The sequence below is a fragment of the Thalassophryne amazonica genome, chromosome 4, assembly GCF_902500255.1.
Source record: "Thalassophryne amazonica chromosome 4, fThaAma1.1, whole genome shotgun sequence".
Classification (NCBI taxonomy): Eukaryota; Metazoa; Chordata; class Actinopteri; order Batrachoidiformes; family Batrachoididae; genus Thalassophryne; species Thalassophryne amazonica.
The window spans coordinates 93,085,470-93,107,114 of record NC_047106.1 but is presented as its reverse complement, the minus strand read 5'-3'; the positions used below and the strand labels follow the sequence as shown (position 1 = coordinate 93,107,114).

Here is a 21,645-nt window from a genome sequence, read left to right as displayed (position 1 = left end):
AAAATTAATGCCTCACAGATGTGAAGAAATCATGAAAATCTGTGGTTATACAACTAAATACTAGTTTAGTGATTCACAGGATTGCTAAAAAAGCAGTTTGAACATAATAGTTTTGAGTTTGTAGCGTCAACAGCAGATGCTACTATTATTGTGAACACCCCCTTTTCTACTTTTTTTTACTAATACCCAATTTCATAGCCTTAAGAGTGTGCATATCATGAATGCTTGGTCTTGTTGGATTTGTGAGAATCTACTGGTACCTTGTTTCCCATGTAACAATAAAAAATATACTCAAAACCTGGATTAATCTTTGTAGTCACATAGCACTACTATTATTCTGAACACAGTTCATTCTATTCTCAGAGTAGTTCCTATGGTGTGACAGCACTGTGGTGCAAACAGTAAGCAGATATTAGTGTGTTACTCAAACCAGATAGTGTGTGGATCCCATGCTAAACTCCTTGTGGTGGTCCTCAGGAAAATGGGAGCAGCACAACTAAATCTCCTTTAATGGGGAAATAATGAGTTAAAAACAGCATGCCAATGTTAATAAAAAAAAAAAAATGCTGTTAGATTTACTGGTTTAAATTTTTTATTTTTATATAAATTACAACAATTTTTGTACCATAAAATTTACGTTTTGTTTTTTTTTAATAAAGGTACAGTGCATCCAGAATGTATTCATAGTACTTCACCTTATTCAAAAGTGGATGAAGAACTTCTACACACAAGGCCCCATAATGATAATGTGAAAAAGCTTTTTTTTTTTTTTTTTAAGATTTTTGCAAATTTATTTAAAAAAAAAAATCATGTGTACATAAGTATTCACAGCCTTTGCCATGAAGCCCAAAATTGAGCTCAGGTTCATCTTGTTTCCACTGATCATCCTTGACATGTTTCTACAGCTTAACTGAAGTCCCCCTGAAGTAAATTCAGTTGACTGGACATGATTTGGAAAGACACACAGCTGTATACATATGAGGTCCCACAGTTGACAGTACATGTCAGAGTGCACACCAAGCATGAAATCAAAGGAATTGTCTGTAGACCTCAGAGACAGGATTGTCTCAAAGCACAAATCTGGGGAAGGGTACAGAAACATTTCTGCTGCTTTGAAGGTCCCAGTGAGCACAGTGGCCTCCATCATCTGTAAATGGAAGACGTTCTGACCCACCAGGACTCTTCCTCGAGCTGGCCACCCATCTAAACTGAGCAATCGTGGGAGAAGGGCCTTTGTCAGAGAGGTGACCAAGAACCAGATGGTCACTCTGTCAGAGCTCCAGCATTCCTCTGTGGAGAGAGGAGAACCTTCAAGCTCCTTCAACCTTCCGCTCACCCTTTTCAGTTATTATTGTAACTTATTTTGTACAACTTCACACACAGACATGCCCAGTTACAGCCAGTGCTGACCAGTAACAGGAATTTCCCCAGTGCCTAATTTTTTTTATCACCTGGGGATCAGGTCTCAGGGTCTATATAGACTTTTCTATCTATAAAGTAAGAAGCGTCTGTGTGTGGGTATGTGGCTCGCATATCTCTCTATTTGTCAGATCAACCTCAGTTTTCAGATATGGCTTGTGCATAGCACTATGATGTGCGTCCTTTATTGAGAAAATTTTGGGAATTATGTTTCAAAACCTTTATTTTCAAACCTTTATTTTGATAAACATTGTAACATTCATACTCGTACTCTCACGCGCACCACTGGCTTAGCTTATGGCAAGCTAAAAGTGGACGCTCTCATTTTGGCCGAACAACTATAGTTTTGGTATATTCTGTTAGTACAGTGAGTTTTCATGGGTAACAAAAACACAAGGAGTATTTTTGGCACAAGAACTTGTGTATCTTGTGTGTTTTTACAGCTAAATGATCGTAAGTCAGTATACTCACACTCATACAGCAGCATCTTCTCATGTCGGCAAATTCAACGCTGGGTCAGGCGAAAGTAGTCCGGCAAGCTATCCCACAGTGCCAAAATAGTATATCGCTTCAATGAGAGCAGCACACTGAGCAGGTGTGCATTCGTACTTCCATGAATGCGTGGCTCGATGATGTTACTGGTAGCAAAATTAAAAAACATCAGATAGTTCATGTTGCTTGAACCGTTTCACAATAACATGTTTAATCCCAGCAAATGCTTTTACTGTGAAAGGCACACTGTCATTGTTCCTTGCGACTGAGTTTAACTTGACAACACTGAGGAGATGTTAGCTAAAATCAATTTATTGCTAACACCAACAAATTTCCCGCTATTTGTACAACGTTTCAGTAAGTACATAAGCTGAATAAAATCTTATATTTTCCCACAATTTGTACAGCGTTTCAGCAAGTATATAAGCTGAATAGAATCTTAAGCCCCGGTCACATGGCACTAATGAAGGACACCAAAGCCCAAATGATACAAGAAGTCTGGACTTACGTTGACTTTCGGAGACATCGTTTAACCTTCGTCCAGCTTCGATCCTGTAGATGGCGCTTTATCAGAAGTTTCAAACTGCTGAAAAATGTGAACGAATCCTGACAACAACCTCAGTTTGTCCATATTCCGTTTCGCTTTCTGTCTTGACGGTTCCTCGTCATTTGCATAGTTCACGTACCGTCAGCATTCCATGTGATTGTTGGCCAACTTTGTCCAACCTCCCAAGTCCGATGTCTTGCATGAACATTGACGATATGTGACCAGATCAATAATGAAAGATCTGACGAGCTGAACGTGACTCGTCCATGTGTGGGACAAAAAGCAACGTTTTCATACAGAAACAAGTGGCAAGAACATTTGATCAACTACTCTTTACGCACGTTGTAGCCATCTCTGGCTGCGACGTGCGTGTGCACACACGTTGTCAAGGCAATGCAGCTGCAGGTGGCTGTGGACAGCACAAATTCGCTGCAGGTTGCCGTTCACTTTGTTTTTCTTTTGTTAGTTTCAGTTTCATTTCGGTCTGTTATGCGCTCTGCACTTGCAGGCTTTTCGATGATGGGAGAAATCCAGGCTCATTCGTCCACCTTTTCTCGACAATTTGGGACTTTTTTCCTTCGTTCAGCTAACACTGTGTGCCGTGTGACCGGACCCCTATTTGCTGTGAGTTCAACTTTAAATAAACTGTGTTCAGGAGGTGGTGATTTTCAAATATTCTAAATGTTCTATTTAATCATGTCTGAGTCTTTTCCAATAACCTGTTTAATAGAAATCCTTTTATTTTCATATAATTGATAATAAAACAGATTTTTAAAAACAATATGAAATACGATATTCAAATAATAATATAACATAAGTACACCTCTTTCTACATTCCACCTTCAAACACAGCCTCATACGACCATCCATGAGAAATCTACTTAAACTCCCAATTTTCTGCTGAAAATCAAACACCCTATGGACACTGCACTAGTTTTTTGAGACAGGGTCAACTAATTTGATAGGTGTCAGTCAATACCATAAAATTATTTTCCAGCGCCAAAGTTCACTGCTGTAGTCATAATATTGCACTGTGGATACTTGTGTTATTCAAAGCCAAGGTTGTGCCAGTTTATGATTATTTTATAGCCTCCAATCATGTTGTGAAGGATGACATGAACTGGTGTTGGACAGGATCAGCCCACCGGCACAATGAGAACACAAGGTTGAGCTCTGACTCATCTGCCGAACAATTATGGCTGTGTGCACAATAGTGCCGGACCCTGCTGACTCACAGAGGGTCTCAATAAGCTCCCTGTGCTCCAGTTCCTCAACCCCCTTCACCTCTTTGCCTAAACCCTACTGTCCATCCTCAGTCATCACTGAGAGCAGGTGAATAGACATTTGTGAAATCTGATCTGCGTGTCTCCTCCCACATTTCACTTCCCACGGAACACACACACACACACACACACACAAATAAAACACAACCAGACGGCCTCCTTCTGAGGACCTGTTTTTGTGCTCGCACTGACTCATAACACAAACCTGTTCTCTCAGTGATACAGAACCTGCACAACCACTTGGATATACATCAGACTATTGTGTGCACGCAAAACATTTCCACTGTCCCACAAAAACAGCAAAGATGCACCGTGTGAGACGGGCGTAGAGTGTGTCATGACCTTTCTCAGTCACGTGCCAATAATGCATAACTAATTGATTTGTTTGTTTATTTTTGTTAGGAATGAGCGCGCTCGGTGGATCAGTGCTCTGGGACAGAATGTCAACAACAAGAAGAGTCCAGACAGAACAAGTGAGTCTCACTCACAAAACCCTCCTCTGTCCTGTACTCAGCCTGTAGCACCGCCTTGTGGTCATTACGTGAAGTTGCTGCAGTGTAAATGCATCTAAGAATTTGATCTCAATTGTTACACAGTCTCCAACAGGAAAACCTTCAAAGTCAGTTTAGCTGCTTTTGATGTTAAAAGAATACATTCTTAAAGGTGCAGTCCCCTTTCTGTTAAATTTTACTTTCATTTACTTAACTTATTATAAAATACTTTGATTTCTGTGATATGTGGCAAAATTCTGCAAATTTTAATTCTGGTAAAATGTAATTCTTGGGGGATTCCATGACAAATGTAGTGAGTTTGTATTATGAGATTTCAGCAGGTGGCATGTCTCAGTGCACAATGTTCAAAGTCTGTGCTGTACTCGTATTTGATGGAAACTGGGAATTCAAAATTTCAAGTTTGAGGTGCGGCTTCATCCAGAGATGGGTGCGATGTCTGTTTCTGTAACCCTCCTGTCCTGTGTACTGGCAAAATTTCCTGTATATTTGTTTTGTAAATTGTGTCATTAGCATGGCCCTAGTAGAGGGTCACCCCTTTGAGTCTGGTCTGCTTGAGCTTTCTTCCTCAAATCATCAGAGGGGGTTTTTCCTTACCACTGTCACCTGTGTGCTTGCTCTAGGGGTTGGTAAGGTTAGACCTTACTTGTGTGAAGCACCTTGAGGCAGTTTTGTTGTGATTTGGCACTATATAAATTAAAATAAGTTAAAAAAAAATAATATATATATATATGTATATATATATACATACATACACTCAACAAAAATATAAACGCAACACTTTTGGTTTTGCTCCCATTTTGTATGAGATGAACTCAAAGATCTAAAACTTTTTCCACATACACAATATCACCATTTCCCTCAAATATTGTTCACAAACCAGTCTAAATCTGTGATAGTGAGCACTTCTCCTTTGCTGAGATAATCCATCCCACCTCACAGGTGTGCCATATCAGGATGCTGATTAGACACCATGATTAGTGCACAGGTGTGCCTTAGACTGCACACAATAAAAGGCCACTGTGAAAGGTGCAGTTTTATCACACAGCACAATGCCTCAGATGTTGCAAGATATGAGGGAGCGTGCAATTGGCATGCTGACAGCAGGAATGTCAACCAGAGCTGTTGCTCGTGCATTGAATGTTCATTTCTCTACCATAAGCTGTCTCCAAAAGCGTTTCAGAGAATTTGGCAGTACATCCAACCAGCCTCACAACCGCAGACCACGTGTAACCACACCAGCCCAGGACCTCCACATCCAGCGTGTTCACCTCCAAGATCGTCTGAGACCAGCCACTCGGACAGCTGCTGAAACAATCGGTTTGCATAACCAAAGAATTTCTGCACAAACTGTCAGAAACCGTCTCAGGGAAGCTCATCTGCATGCTCGTCATCCTCATCGGGGTCTCGACCTGACTCCAGTTCGTCGTCGTAACCGACTTGAGTGGGCAAATACTCACATTCGCTGGCGTTGGGCACGTTGGAGAGGTGTTCTCTTCACGGATGAATCCCGGTTCACAATGTTCAGGGCAGATGGCAGACAGCGTGTGTGGTGTCGCGTGGGTGAGCGTTTTTCTGATGTCAATGTTGTGGATCGAGTGGCCCATGGTGGCGGTGGGTTATGGTATGGGCAGGCGTCTGTTATGGATGAAGAACACAGGTGCATTTTATTGATGGCATTTTGAATGCACAGAGATACCGTGACGAGATCCTGAGGCCCATTGTTGTGCCAACATCCAAGAGCATCACCTCATGTTGCAGCAGGATAATGGTATCCCCCCCAATAATACAAAACTGCACCTTTCAGAGTGGCCTTTTATTGTGGGCAGTCTAAGGCACACCTGTGCACTAATCATGGTGTCTAATCAGCATCTTGGTATGGCACACCTGTAAGGTGGGATGGATTATCTCAGCAAAGGAGAAGTGCTCACTATCACAGATTTAGACTGGTTTGTGAACAATATTTGAGGGAAATGGTGATATTGTGTATGTGGAAAAAGTTTTAGATCTTTGAGTTCATCTCATGCAAAATGGGAGCAAAACCAAAAGTGTTGCGTTTATATTTTTGTTGAGTGTGTGTATATATATATATATATATATATATACGTAGTATAATGAAACGATTATCAAACAGTCTCCGAGGTGACTTATTCTCGGAAACTACGCAAAAATGTGGTAACGTTAGTATGGACAACTGACATAGCAGACGTGTCAGTTGCTATCAGACACCCTGAAAAATGTTTGTGAAATTTGTCCAAATTTTTTCCTTAGTTCTTCCCAACAGGATGTTTGGTGGTCTGTGTTTATTCATGTCCGTGTTGAAGGATTTCTTCCAAACTACTTCATGGATTCTAATCAAATTTGCACCACAGATAGATATTATGGCATGGAAGACTACACTGAATTTTGGAGGTGATCTGGATCCGGATTGGCGGATGTCAGAAATCTTTGATTTCGCTTGTTATTTTTTTAAGTTCAAACACAGTTGAAGATCTAGGACATTTCTTCAGCTCTGTGATGCTAACATTAGCGCATATAGCATAGCAGTGCTATTCAACTCTCAAACAGCATAAACTCCAATCATAGTGTTCCAGCATCAGAAAACCTCCCAATTTCATTTATGGCATCACCAGAGAATATGTTTCATTGCATCTTGTCAACATATTTTAACGCATGTGGGTCAAAATTCTAACTTACTTCCAGACAAGGTGTATTTTGGTCATATGCATTGTGCAACATTATGGATTCTTTCTTCAAATATAACAGATGAAAAATATAGCGGTGCTTTTTGATGTCTTACACAGTAAAAAAATCTAAAGGGACTATACCTTGAAATTATTCTTTTTTTAACTACAGAAAATCTAATAGAATTTATAGGTTTAATATTTAAAAATTTAAAATCATCCATAACATAAAACCCTTCAAGTGGAGGACAAAGCTGTTGTTGACTTTAGCTTTGCTGAATTTGGTGGCTGTTTGTCTGTAAAGGCAGAATGATACTCTATGTAGTGTCAGGTAATGTTCACCGTTTATTCATTCACGTCTGAAGACGTCACATAGCCTACGACGGTGTTTTAGGGCCACGTTGATTTTCTTTTTTTTAGACTTCGAGAATAAAGTCATAATATTATGAGAATAAAGTCGTAATATTACAAGAATAAAGTGGTAATTTTAAGACTTCGAGAATAAAGTCGTAATATTACGAGAAAAAAGTTATAATATTACGAGAATAAATTTGTAATTTTACGAGAATAAAGTCATAATATTACAACTTTTTTCCCGTAAAATTACAACTTTATTCTTGTAATATTACGACTTTATTCTCGAAGTCCAAAAATAAAAAACAGAAATTCAATGTGGCCCTAAAACTCCATCATACATAGCCACTGACGGGCTGTGTGGATGTATTTGTATGTTTTGGATTTTGTTTGTTGTGTCCTTGTTTTGCTGATTGCATATTACACATACTTATAATTGAGCTGTTTTAACTAATGCTCAATCCCAGCAGGTTCACTAACCAAAGGGTCAGCGGTTTGATCCCAAAGTATGCGTGATGTGTTCAAGTGTCCTTGAGTAAGAAAATGAATACCTAAAACTGCTCAGAGCTAAAAAGGGACATGAATGAGTCAAAGTTTTCATTCAGACACACTGAAATAAATGCACTGCTTTACTGTAGCACCATCTGATAGAGACTCTCAATGAGCTTTACAATGATGCCTCACACACACACACACACACACACACCAATGCCAACATACTGCCACACAAGGTACTTACTGCACCCTTGGTGCAACTTGGGGATTAAGGACCTTATCCAAGAACTTTAGTGATTTTCTAGCTCAAGAAGTAATTTGTGTGTGTGTGTGTGTGTGTTGTAGATGCAGTGCAGGTGGAGGTGATCAGGACGTACACGGCCAAGCAGCCAGATGAGTTGTCCTTACAGGTGGCCGATGTGGTGCTGCTCACACAGACTGTAGAAGACGGTATGTTCACACTTCACTCCTTTATATTTTGGGGGGGGGGGGGGGGGGGGGGGGGGGTGTACCCCGGTGTACCCCAGACCCTGAGCATCACTGTGACTTTATGTGGGCCTGTTGTTACGCTTTCTCAGAGGTGAACCTCAGTATCTCTGCATGTTTTTAGTCAGTGTGTGGAGAAATTAATCTGCTACAAGATTAGTCACAACTGGTCTCAAGAGAATGCAGGTGACAGTGTGACCAAGTCTTAATATTTTCAAGGTTTGCCTTCTTTAAAATTTTATTGGAATCAAGTTTCAAATTTTAGGATTCAATTTTTGGACTTGTTTTCAAAATGCAGTCACTTATAGTTTGTTGTGCTTCTTCCCTCCTTTCACAGAATAACTCCAAGCCATCAAATATCGCCACCTAGTGTCACTCACACACAACAATAACATTTATTATTGAAGATATTGTTAATGCAAAGTTGCACAAATAACGAGGTGCTTGCTATAGATTTAATAATTACTGGAGGGATGATACAGCACAGTAATTATGACTACCATCATTTTTACTCTTATTGTGTTTTTTTGGGTTATGGTGATCATATTACAACCCCAATTCCAATGAAGTTGGGATGTGTAAAATGTAAATAAAAACAGAATATAATGATTTGCAAATCCTCTTCAACCTATATTCAACTGAATACACCACAAAGACAAGATATTTAATGTTCAAACTGATAAACCTTAGTGTTTTTGTGCAAATATTTGCTCATTTTGAAATGGATGCCTGCAACACGTTTCAAAAAAGCTGGAACAGTGGTATGTTTACCACTGTGTTACATCACCTTTACTCCTAACAACACTCAATAAGCATTTGGGAACTGAGGACACTAATTGTTGAAGCTTTGTAGGTGGAATTCTTTCCCATTCTTGCTTGATGTACAACTTCAGTTGTTCCAACAGTCCGGGGTCTCCGTTGTCATATTTTGTGCTTCATAATGCGCCACACATTTTCAATGGGCGACAGGTGTGGACTGCAGGCAGGCCAGTCTAGTACCCACACTCTTTTACTACAAAGCCACACGGTCTTTTTCCTCTTTTGTCCGGAGGACACGACGTCCATGATTTACAAAAATAATTTGAAATGTGGACTCATCAGACCACAGCACACTTTTCCACTTTGCGTCTGTCCATTTCAAATGAGCTCGGGCCCAGAGAAGGCGGCAGTATTTCTGGATGTTGTTGATGTATGGCTTTCGATTTGCATGGTTTCAACTTGCACTTGTAGATGTAGCGACGAACTGTGTTAACTGACAATGGTTTTCTGAAGTGTTCCTGAGCAATGTTGGTTTTCAGCCTTGCCGCTTACGTGTAGAAAGTTCTCCAGATTCTCTGAATCTTCTGATTATACTATGGACTGTAGATGATGGAATACCTAAATTCCTTGCAATTGAACACCGAGAAACATTGTTCTTAAACTGTTGGACTATTTTTTTCATGCAGTTGTTCAAAGTGGTGATCCTCGCCCCCTCTTTGCTTGTGAATGGCTGAGACTTTTGGGGATGCTCCTTTTATTCTCAGTCATGACACTCACAATTAGTGTCCTCAATTCCCAAACGCTTATTGAGTGTTGTTAGAAGGAAAGGTGATGTAACAGTGATAAACATACCACTGTCCCAGCTTTTTTGAAACATGTTGCAGGCATCCATTTCAAAATGAGCAAATATTTGCACAAAAACAAAGTTTATTAGTTTGAACATTAAATATCTTGTCTTCGTGGTGTATTCAATTGAATATAGGTTGAAGAGGATTTGCAAATCATTGTATTCTGTTTTGGCAGCATGGTGACTTAGTGGTTAGCACTGTTGCCTCACAGCGAGAAGGTCATGGGTTCAGTTCCCACCTGTGGCCTTTCTGTGTGGAGTTTGCATGTTATCCCTGTGTTTGCGTGGGTTTCCTCCGGGTGCTCCGGTTTCCTCCCACATCCAAAGACATGCAGGTTAGGTGGATTGGAATCATCATAGTGTACCCTTTTAGTGCCCACCTTCAAACGAGACTGCACTGCCCAGTTAAAGTTGCAGAGAGGTTCATCTCCCCAGCCATCTTCTTTTGGGGATCCAGATACTTCAGTGCTTCAGAATCTATCACAAGACCTTCTTCCAGTAGGCCATGTCTGGAAAACCTCTAAAGGGATGCTTAGGAGGGAAAAAAAAAAAAGACAGCAATGTGATTCATCTATAATATTCAATACCTAGGGCGCAATTTAGAACTAGAAATTGGGTGGGATAAAATGCGAGGCCCCCAGGGCTGAAGCCCATAGGCTGAAGCCCATAGGTTTCTAGATAAGCTCAGATGCATTCTGAGCATCCAGGACAGTAATTTTAATGTTTTGAGAAGACCATAAAGTGGACACCATTTGACTTATGCAATTTGAAACTGTGGATATAAGTACTTTATTCTGAGAATAGCCAGCACTGATTTTATTAACATCCTGGTGTAAATAAGGTATCACCACATGTGTAGAACTCAAAAAGAATGATAGGTGGAGTTTTCATTAAGAAAAACAACTGCAATGTGGTAAAATGTATTCATAAATATGAAAGAACAGGCTCTTAATAATTATTAACTATCGCAAACTGTATTTTTTTTTCTCAAGATTTGTTTTTGCATAAGTTTGAAAAAACAACAGATCATAAGTTTAGGATAAATTACTTATGAATTTAATTTTCGAAGTGGCACTAATGACATCACTCATACTGAACATAATTTCGCTTGCATAGACTGATTTTGGAGATCAAGCAATAATTGCAGAAGGGCTTTCTGAGGTCCCAGATAGCTTTTCTGATTTCCTTTTCTAGCTTTCAGAATGGTCCATTGATACTTATGTGTAGACACTAGTCCCTAGAGGCAACTATTTTTGGTTTAAAATCTGAGCAAATGCAGTCCCAGAAAATTCTGAATGTGACAAACAAGAAACAGGTGTTGTAAACAAGTCAATGAAACAAAGATACTATTCTGACATGGTTTTGCACATAAGACTGGCATAGCATGTTTCAAGTACACACATATATGTCAGAAGGTGGGGGGGACATACCATATTCTGTCCCCCCTTGTTGAAAAGGTGGGGGGGGAACATGTCCCCCTTATCCCCCACCAAATTGCGCCCATGTTCAATACAGCAAAAGTTACCCCGAACGCCGTAGACGTTTGGAAAACTAAAGGGGGGGGGGGGGGCGGTGTCTGGGGGAAATTTTGAGAATACAAGTGTCCTGTGGTGCATTCTGCTGCATTCTTTGGACTAAATTTGGACCCGAAACAGCTGTTAAATTTCTCTTGTGATCTCATGCAGGATGGCACAACATGTGGCTTTTGAATGCGTGTTGTGCCATCCTGTAGGAGCATGTACAGAATATAACAATAGTTTGCAAATATAGCTAAATCTTGATGAAAGTTTTAGTTTGTGTTTGATTGGGCTCAAAGACTAGGCAATTAAAAATCATAACTCTCAACTAACGTTATAAATAACTTCATAGCTGCTCTCAGACTAGGCAAAGAGATATCATAATACTGATGAGATTCTGCTTAATCAATTGACATGCCATCACAGATTACATTACCATGTATACGCATTATCATAGTAAATGCATATTCAGTCACAATATTTCTCTACTCAGAACATTGACATGGCATCCAATCAGTCATTTTATAGCTAGAGTGTCAGCTTTTAACCCCCAACACCACCCGCACAAAAATCTTTGAATTCTAGAAGCTCTGAAATGCAGTCTGGGACTATTCCAGACAATAAACTGCAGTGAGTGCAGCATCCATTCTGGTGAGAGAAGAAAAGCTTTCCTTATTCAAATTCACTCCAGTAGTATTCTGCTCTTACTAGGATATAGCAGTTTTCTAGCTTGGCAGATAGTTCTGGAGGAAATCACTGAAGAAATGAACAAATTGAAAATATGGTTTGACAAATTATCATTAAACTTAAATAAAACAGGGATGAAGTGGAGGTGTAAGAGTCACTAGGTGTTCACAGAAAACATTTATTTCTATATTTATTTATGTTCTTCTATGACAACAAATGCCGTGCCATTATTATGCAGAAATGCACACAAACTTGCTGAGATGCGAACAGCTTAATGCTAACTTTAACATTGAAAATGCCTTAGACATGCGAACGCGTTAGTATCGGTCCCGTTTTTGAAGTTATAAAATACATCTAGCATCTGTTTCAGAGGACCATAACAGGTCGGCAAAATATTAGTTCGTCAATTTGAAGAAATAAAATAGAATGTTCCGCCATTTCTTTCAGAGGGCAAGAATTTACAAAAAGATGGAAAACCGTCCAAAGAAGGCGAATAAGCATCCTTGGAGAAGGTCTGTGAGATGCCTGAACTACCTCAGCTGAGGAGCAAGCATAAAATGTGAAAGCTCAGTTAATCCCCTTTAGTTCCTCATCTTATTCTTTGGATCCCCACCCAAAGTTCATCACTATATGTGAGCTGTAACATAAAACTACATCAACCTCCACAGCAATGCCCAGATATGACATCACCACAATCTATCAATATCATGACCCGTTTTACCCTCAGTCACAAACAAAACCTCCAAGAGAAGTGATGTACACAAAGTACGTTTTCTGAAGAGATTCTACTCAATGTCACAATATCCATCTTTTATTGTCCATCCTACGGACAACATGGTAGTACAAGTGGCTCGTGCACTTGCCTCCCAAACATAAAGTCTCTAGTTCCAGGCCAATCGAGCAATTCTCCATGTATATCTGGAGTTGCATCATCCAGTGTAAAACTTGGAACAAATTGACATGTCAGCTGACAAGCTGACTGGCCAATTGCAGTCCATTTTAATGGGACTCTGCTCTTTACCACCTGGTTGTCTTTGGAGCCATTGCTTACTGAACTCTGTATATATATGGTTGCTTAGCTGCAACATTTGTCTTTGCACGTCTGGCAATTTTTTGGTGCGATTTTGTTTTTGTTAGTGTGGCCAAAACAGATGGTCACCCCACCGAGTTTGGTGTGTTTGAGGTTTCTTGCAGTGAAAAAAATAAAATCTCACCTGAGGGAATTGTTGTTTGCACCTGCTGCTAATGTGCTTGCTGGGGGAGTGAGTAAGGTTAGATTTTACTTATGTCTAGTGCCTTGGGGTGACTTATCCTCCTGACTACCAGGACACACACACACACACATATATATATATATATAAGGATATATCATGACTTGGTGCTGCATAAATGAATTCAGTTGAATTTGCAGTCAGATTTGATGCTGCTTCTGTCTTTTTGTCTGTCTCTGTAATTCAGCTTCTAACAGTAATTACAATCACACAGCTTTCAACCTGGTTTCTCCTCTTAGGGTGGTACGAGGGGGAACGACTGCGTGATGGAGAGAGGGGATGGTTCCTCGCGGAGTGCGCTGAACCAATCACTTGCCAGGCCACCATCGAACGCAACATGCAGAGGATGGACCGCCTGCAAAGGCTGGAGACCAACGTATGAGCACAAGTGGCTCCACTCGAGCTGCAGAAAGCTCTCTCAGCTCCATGCAACACTCCAGTGACCTCACCTTTATACATCAGTGACTCCAGATAAATGACTTCCCTGATGCGTCCCCGGGGACCAGACTGAGTGGCTGCAGTGATCACATTTTCCAGCAGGCTGTATAGATCTAGATGTAATTTGGACATCTGTCCAGAAATATCAGGCACAGTGCAAGTTTCCAGGGACAGCTGTAAAGACAAAATTGTAAGCGATGGGCCACTTGAATTATTGATGGGTGCTCGTGTGGGAGGGATGGCTGACAGTGCGATCTGTCACATTCATTAATGCGCCGGTTGTTACAGAACTTCACACCCTCAGCCACAGTCACTGCTTTCAACACCCTCTTACATAACAAGCAGTGGTGTGAAATTTGTGTATCTGGATGCTTTTGTAACATATTTCTGTACAAAAGTGATGTGCAACGGGTTCATGGGACTCCAATAAGCACTACAGAATGTAAGCAGACCAAATAGTGTGAAGTGTCAGCAGCCTGTTTTTCTGATTTGTTAATGAGCTGAGTTTGGGATATTTTCCAAGAACAATATAATCATAAAGGCGATAATTTTGAAGTGATAATGAGCCAAAACGGCAGCACAGTGAAGGAAACAATGCACTATTTACACCATAAAAAGAATTTTTCCTTGTCTAAAGGCACTTTCTCTAAGTAGAATAATAAAAGGATTGATCAGATTATGCTTCAGATCACTGGATTATAGCTCACCAATGGGTTAAGAAGAATATAACATAACTATCGTCTCAAGTTAATGCCACCTTCATGAATCAGACCTGATATTCCAGTCTGCAGTGCAGTTACTCTCTGCATCCAGTCAGTGATTTAGACAGCCTGAAATGCCACATGCTTTGATGCCAACCGTTCCCAATAGAATTTATAACTGATGTAAGAGGCAAGCTGAAATTAATTTGTTTGTTGATGGTAAAAGCGGAAGACGCATGCAGGCCCAACCAAGCCTACTTTTAATGTGATTGTCCAAGTGAGTCATCTTTGGCGCGTCGCCATGGTCAGCTAAAGGAAATGAATGGCTGTGTCTGAGAGTGGCGATAATGCCATCAATCAAACCCGACACCCTGGCACCGGTCCAGATGACAACCGGAAAAGTCGAGCTGCACAGAGAGAGATATGACTGTAGCGGACATGGCACCCTGCATGGCAGACAATTTTATCCAAACTCTGGGGACACAGCGAAGCTTTGCATCTGCACTCAGGGAAGACCGGTTCTAAGACACAACCGACCACAGATCTTTATTTCCCTCATTTCCACTACTTGCAACGACTGTAAATAACATGTACATATGTAAACAGCTTCAACTGTAATGTTTGTTATTCTAAATACAGATTTATATTGCAGCAATGTGCTGACTGTGGTTTTAATCAGCTGCTGTGCTCCTTCAATAAAAGCTTTGGGCCAGTTGTGTATCCCAAATGATTAATTTGACATTTTTCCCTGAGTGGGCACTTCTAGACAAGACCGAAAGTCCATACTCTTTTATCCAGTAACATTTCCAAAACACTAAATTAATTAGCCAAGCATTCTGACAATATTTCATGCAGATTAACTGGATATTTGCATAAATCCTCTGGCCAGCAGCAGTTGTTTTTTTGGAGATGTTTGTTGAAATTGGATTTCTAATTATTAAAAAAAAAAAACAACAACAACAAAAACACCAGTATGCAGCTGTGTGCCAGTGGAAGCAGTGTGTTCATTCCAACCAAAAATTACTGGGTGATTACAAGCGATTGGTTTCCTGGAGTCCAGTCTTGTAACATAGTTAGCTCCATATAGTTGGATATTGATTAAGTCACTTTTAGTTGTCTATATCATCAAACTGTTGAAAACACACAATGACAAATGGACACTTAACGTTTCTTTGAGTGTGACGTGAACAAAGCTAAAACAAAGACAAATCAAGCTTGAAGCATCCCATGTGTCTTGTAACAACCTTTACTGTTGGTTTCATATGTCTTAATTTGCTTAATTTATCTGGTAAATTAAAAATAATGAAGTTGCACACACACAGCAGCTGTACATCACTCATAAGTAAGATCTGTGAGGCGAAGCAGAAACCAAGGCTTAGATCCATCAATATTTGGACAGTTCTGTAATTGTGCCTTTGTACTCGACCACAATGGAGTTGGAGTCCTTGGTGTCGATCAGTGGCTCACAACCATTTTTTTCTTTGGAGCCCCGCCTCCAACTTGTACCAAAGGAAACATGAGTCTATGTTCTCTAGGCTAGTGTATGACTGCATAGTCTTTCCAGATCATTTCCAAATGCTTTTTCATGCGACTTGCATTCCAGTGCAATGAATAGTCTGGGAAAGTATTACTGTTTATATGTCAATACAAATCATCACTTTAGTCAGCTTTCTTTGTATAGGTGAGAGAGAGAGAGAATGGACACAACATTTCCAAATCACTGAATATCTTTTGGATTTCACGGCATAACACAAACAGTATGGTTCACCTGGGATGGGGTGAGTTATGGGAAATCATCTGCCTCACTTGACTGTCATCAGCACAATCACTGACTAGTGGCACCAATACAGTCTGTTTTCATTAAGACTGTAATCTTCTGTTACATTCTGCAGTCACTGTGAACACTGGACTTTATGTGGTTTGATACAGTAATTCTGTCATTCCATGTTCAACAAATCTTGTGTTGTGGTTCTTGTGTTTTGTTCATATGTTTTGGGCAATGTAAATGGTCACCCAAGAGTCTGCTCTGTTTGAGGCTTTTGATCGAGCTTTTCTTTACTACTTTTGTCACTGTGCTTGCTCATGGGGTTGGTAAGATGGAGAACTTACTTGTGTATAGCGCCTTGAGATGACTTGCAAGTTGGTGCTGATTAAATAAATGTAATTATGTGACATACAGTAGTGCTCAGAATAATAGTGCTATGTGACTAAAAGGATTAATCCAGGTTTTGAGTATATTTCTTATTGTTACATGGGAAACAAGGTACCAGTAGATTCAGTAGATTCTCACAAATCCAACAAGACCAAGCATTCATGATATGCACACTCTTAAGGCTATGAAATTGGGCTATTAGTAAAAAAAAAAAAAAAAAAAAAGTAGAAAAGGGGGTGTTCACAATAATTGTAGTGTGGCATTCAGTCAGTGAGTTCATCAGTTTTGTGGAACAAACAGGTGTGAATCAGGTGTCCCCTATTTAAGGATGAAGCCAGCACCTGTTGAACATGCTTTTCTCTTTGAAAGCCTGAGGAAAATGGGACGTTCAAGACATTGTTCAGAAGAATAGCGTAGTTTGATTAAAAAGTTAATTTAGAGAGGGGAAAACTTATACGCAGGTGCAAAAAATTATAGGCTGTTCATCTACAATGATCTCCAATGCTAAATGGAAAACCACCATCAAAATGGATAGAAGAATAACCAGAATGGCAAAGGCTCACCCATTGATCAGCTCCAGGATGATCAAAGACAGTCTGGAGTTACCTTTAAGTGCTGTGACACTTAGAAGACGCCTGTGTGAAGCTAATTGATTTGCAAGAATCCCCCGCAAAGTCCTTCTGTTAACCCCTACTACCTGCCTCATTTTGGCTTGTCAGTATCTCACAAATAAAAAGTGAAATTTCCCATTGATGAGATATACAGGCTTAGAAGGGGTTAAATAAAAGACGTGCAGAAGAGGTTACAATTTGCCAAAGAACACATCAACTGGCCTAAAGAGAAATGGAGGAATATTTTGTGGACTGATGAGAGTAAAATTGTTCTTTTTGGGTCCAAGGGCTGCAGACAGTTTGTGAGACGACACACAAACTCTGAATTCAACCCTCAGTTCACAGTGAAGACAGTGAAGCATGGTGGTGCAAGCATCATGATATGGGCATGTTTCTCCTACTATGGTGTTAGGCCTATATATCACATACCAGGTATCATGTATCAGTTTGGATATGTCAAACTACTTGAAGAGGTCATGTTGCCTTATGCTGAAGAGGACATGCCCTTGAAATGGGTATTTCAACAAGACAATGACCCCAAGCACACTAGTAAGCGAGCAAAATCTTGGTTCCAAACCAACAAAATGAATGCCTCACAAATGTGAAGAAATCATGAAAAACTGTGGTTATACAACTAAATACTAGTTTAGTGATTCACAGGATTGCTAAAAAAGCAGTTTGAACATAATAGTTTTGAGTTTGTAGCGTCAACAGCAGATGCTAGTATTATTGTGAACACCCCCTTTTCTACTTCTTTTTACTAATAGCCCAATTTCATAGCCTTAAGAGTGTTCATATCATGAATGCTTGGTCTTGTTGGATTTGTGAGAATCTACTGAATCTACTGGTACCTTGTTTCCCATGTAACAATAAGAAATATACTCAAAACCTGGATTACTTTTTTTAGTCACATAGCACTACTATTATTCTGAACACTACCGTACCTGTATGGTAAAATTTATGGAGTAGGCAACTTTCAAAAACTGAACCACTGTGCAAGGAGACTTATGAGGAAAACCAAAAAGACACTCAACAACTCTGAAGGAGTTATACACGTCTGTATGTGTGATTGGCCAAAGTGGGGATAGTGCATATTTTGTTTGTTTTACACTTCAGACAGATTTATCATACAGTACAATACTGTGTATTCCAAACTAGTGATGTAAATGAAGTCCAAGACATATTTAGTAACTTGGAAATGTTCATGCATCCACCCACCCGCTGACTTGTGTAAGGAAATGTGGTTGTAAAATTGACAAACTTATTTTGTCCAATTACTTGCAGCCTCTGAAAATGAAGGCATGATGTATAAAAATGGCTGTAATCCCTAATGATAATGTTTGGTAAACACTCTGAATTGAAGCCAATTATCCCTGACATAGGCAATTATCCTCAAATGTAGATCACAACACTGAGATATTGGGGAATATTCTGAGTGCACTTTGCGATTTCACCAGTGAGAAATACCAGCGCAAAACTGGTCACAAAAGAGTTGGGTTTTGTGTGTTCATTAATCAAGAATGCTTTGTAGTCTGAACATGTTATTAGCCAATCAGAATGACATCTTTCCTTTGGACTACCATGCACTAAAGACATGTAGTGTCAAGGAATCTGATGCATGTTAAAGGATTTCCAGTTCATTACCGGATTAACTTCAATTTATCTGAGCTCCCTGAGGTGAAGACTTGCAGATCCAAAGTGTTTAGTTTTTAGTTGTTTGTTTGTTTTTTCTTATTTGCTATGTGTTGACTCATAACTCAATTAATGGTCATTTTCAATTCATGTTTGTCATGTCTTTTATGCATATGAGGTTACTGGTCTCTGAGAGACCTTGAAAAATCATTTTTTTTCCATCCTTATGCAATTTTTTTTTCTTTGCTTACAGTAGCCATAATGCAGCATTATCAATAAATCACTGCAGTTAACCGGTGATATGTGCAGGCAGAGTGCACGTGCTTTATGAAGACACTTATCGAAGTGCTGTCTGATATGCACAATAGATATAAGCAACTATCCTCAAATGTAGATGGTTGAAATGTTGCTATTTTCATGCTATATAACACTATACTAACTAAAGCTTGAAAATCTTGAGTGCTTGAGTGACAGGAGGATTCATTAGGACTTTTGATATGTTGTTTAGGGTGGGTTGCTGTGTAAAATTTTGTTTGTATAAATACATTTTTAGAGGCAGCTCAAAAGCATTGAAATTTTACTATTTTCATGCTTCATAACCCGATACTAACTAAAGCTGGAAAATCACCTGTGGAGGCCATCTGGAATTTTTTTTAAGTGAGCACCAGGAGGATTCTTCAGGACTTTTAATGTTGTTTAGGATGGGCTGGGGCACCATTAAGCTTTAGTTTGTATATCGTTATATAGCAGAAAACAGCAAAATTTGAATGCTTTTGAGCTACCTCTAAAAAATTATACAAACAAAATTTTACAAAGCATGATTTTTCATCAATTGGAATCTATTCTGCGGGGTCAGAGTATTAAATTTCAAAACTGTGCAAAATAAGGACCACCCCAATGTGCAACATGCAAGCTCAAGTGTGTGTGCTTTTTTTTTTTGCTTTTTTTAAGAGACTGCCTGCATACGGTGTGAAAATGGCAACTGTGTTGGGTGGAAGCTATCAATAACACGTGCAGTGGGCTTTGTGCCAGATGCACCATTTGGCCCAGGGGTGGTCACCTAAAATCTGCTCTTTTTCATTCAGGCTGAATCAACTTCAGCAACCATGATAGATCTGTCAACAGTGGAAACAGGGCCTAAAAATGATTTTGGTTCTGTTGGTCTTTATTGTGCCATGAAGTTACAAACAAAAGCAATGTTTATACAAACTAGGATGTACGAACTAACCAAATAACAAAACAGCTGCTGAGCGAGAACATTGGTCTGTGCAAGAAAAAAAAAAGGAACGTATCATTTAACATGGCTAAACTTTTTTGAAGGTGCTCTTCAACAGCAACATTTTCATAAATAACCCAGTTAACATCCACACTGTCCAAAGTTGTTCCATAGCACAAGGACAACACAGTACAGCTGTCCAGAGGTAAACTTAAAGGTGGCCACCTCTAATTCTCATCATTGTTGTCAAAGAAAATGTGCTGTCCTCTCAGTGCATTAGCACAGGTTGCATTACGGTCTTCAGCGACATTACCACCTGCAGGCGTCTCCTGGGTGGTGATGAGGTCTATGATGGCTGTAATAACAGCACAGTCCTTGGACTGACGGTTTTGCCAGTCCACAGGAGCAGGGTTCCGTATCTTCTCCTCCAGCAGAGAATCCAGTTCTCTCTTTAGACCCTGTGGAAAAAATAGCATGAATGAATTGTCTCTAATATGATTCTCACCGCAGCTTGGCAATGTTGCTGTGAATGCATCCTCTTACCTTGACGAGGTGAGCGGTGCGAGCCGGAGACCTGAAGACGATCCACTGATCAACCGCAATAGTCTCCTGGTCTGCGTCTTTCTGGATGGTGATGTCGCCCCCAAAAAACAGCAGTGAGAATGGAGACACCTCGGTGCAGTCGTACAGGAAGATCTGAGGACATGCAGAAAGGTGTCGCTCAAACACCACAGCAGCAGTGTGACAACAAATGTGCGCGCTCACGCGCAGTGTCATGGTACAGGATGGTTATGATACAGAATGCCTCGCAGCCATTCTGTGGTGTGGGCTCAAGGTGTCCCATTAGTGCATCTTGAAATGTGTTTCAGTGCCTCAAGTGTTCACACAAATGTCATCCTGCCCGTCTGTGAATCTCACTAATGTGGTACACGTGACTGGTTTATGTTTTTCTTTTCCTGCCTCACTGGCAGCAGGCCGTATACATTAGCTTCAAGGATAACGCCCAAAGTTAAGGCAACTTCATAACGAAGTGAGAGACAAAATGCAAACAATAAATTGGATGCTGTGCACAAGAGTTAGGCACCTTAGAATTTTGACACAAATGTTTAATGTATTTATTTTCCCAGGGAAAGGTCCAGGCATGTACCCTATAAAAAGCAGTGAGTAAATGGACATAGATGGCCTTTTCCTCCACATTTTTAACACAGTAACTCAAAAGTAATGTCTTGTGAGTTACCAAATTAAAGGGATATATATAATAAGGATACACCAGTAAAAATTTGCTGAACTTTCATGCCCCAGAACAAACTAAAAAGCAACTTTGTCTTGATTATGTAACATCTCACAGATGTGACTGCCACCTGCCAGATGGTTAACTAAAGATCATTAGGAGCAGGTGCGACAGTCAGTGAAAAGCACAGACCACTTACAGAAAGAAATGTATTAAATCAGAGAAGTAAAACATTACTTGCTGATTGTTTCAAAGTGGTTACATACAGGTATACAAGTATTTGGACAGTGATATAATTTTCAGAGGTTTGCCTC

The 21,645-nt window shown here is 39.9% G+C and overlaps 2 protein-coding genes across 4 annotated transcripts in view; one reads left to right on the top strand and one right to left on the bottom strand.

Moving 5' to 3' along the window:
• Positions 1-15,219, top strand: part of LOC117508492 (rho guanine nucleotide exchange factor 26-like) — a 93,081-nt gene extending 77,862 nt beyond the window's left edge. For all 3 annotated transcript variants that reach the window (XM_034168265.1, XM_034168266.1, XM_034168263.1), the window contains 3 exons: positions 4,144-4,214; positions 8,129-8,233; positions 13,590-15,219. In XM_034168265.1, coding sequence (XP_034024156.1) covers positions 4,144-4,214; positions 8,129-8,233; positions 13,590-13,732 — 319 coding nt within the window. In that variant the 3' untranslated portion in view covers positions 13,733-15,219. The remainder of the gene's footprint in view (positions 1-4,143; positions 4,215-8,128; positions 8,234-13,589) is intronic.
• A 4,818-nt stretch (positions 15,220-20,037) lies between these two features.
• dhx36 (DEAH (Asp-Glu-Ala-His) box polypeptide 36) overlaps positions 20,038-21,645 on the bottom strand; it is a 133,130-nt gene continuing 131,522 nt past the window's right edge. Inside the window, exons 25-26 of the mRNA XM_034168262.1 lie at positions 20,644-20,796; positions 20,038-20,558 (exon numbers count right to left, since the gene is read on the bottom strand). Coding sequence (XP_034024153.1) covers positions 20,328-20,558; positions 20,644-20,796 — 384 coding nt within the window. The 3' untranslated portion in view covers positions 20,038-20,327. The remainder of the gene's footprint in view (positions 20,559-20,643; positions 20,797-21,645) is intronic.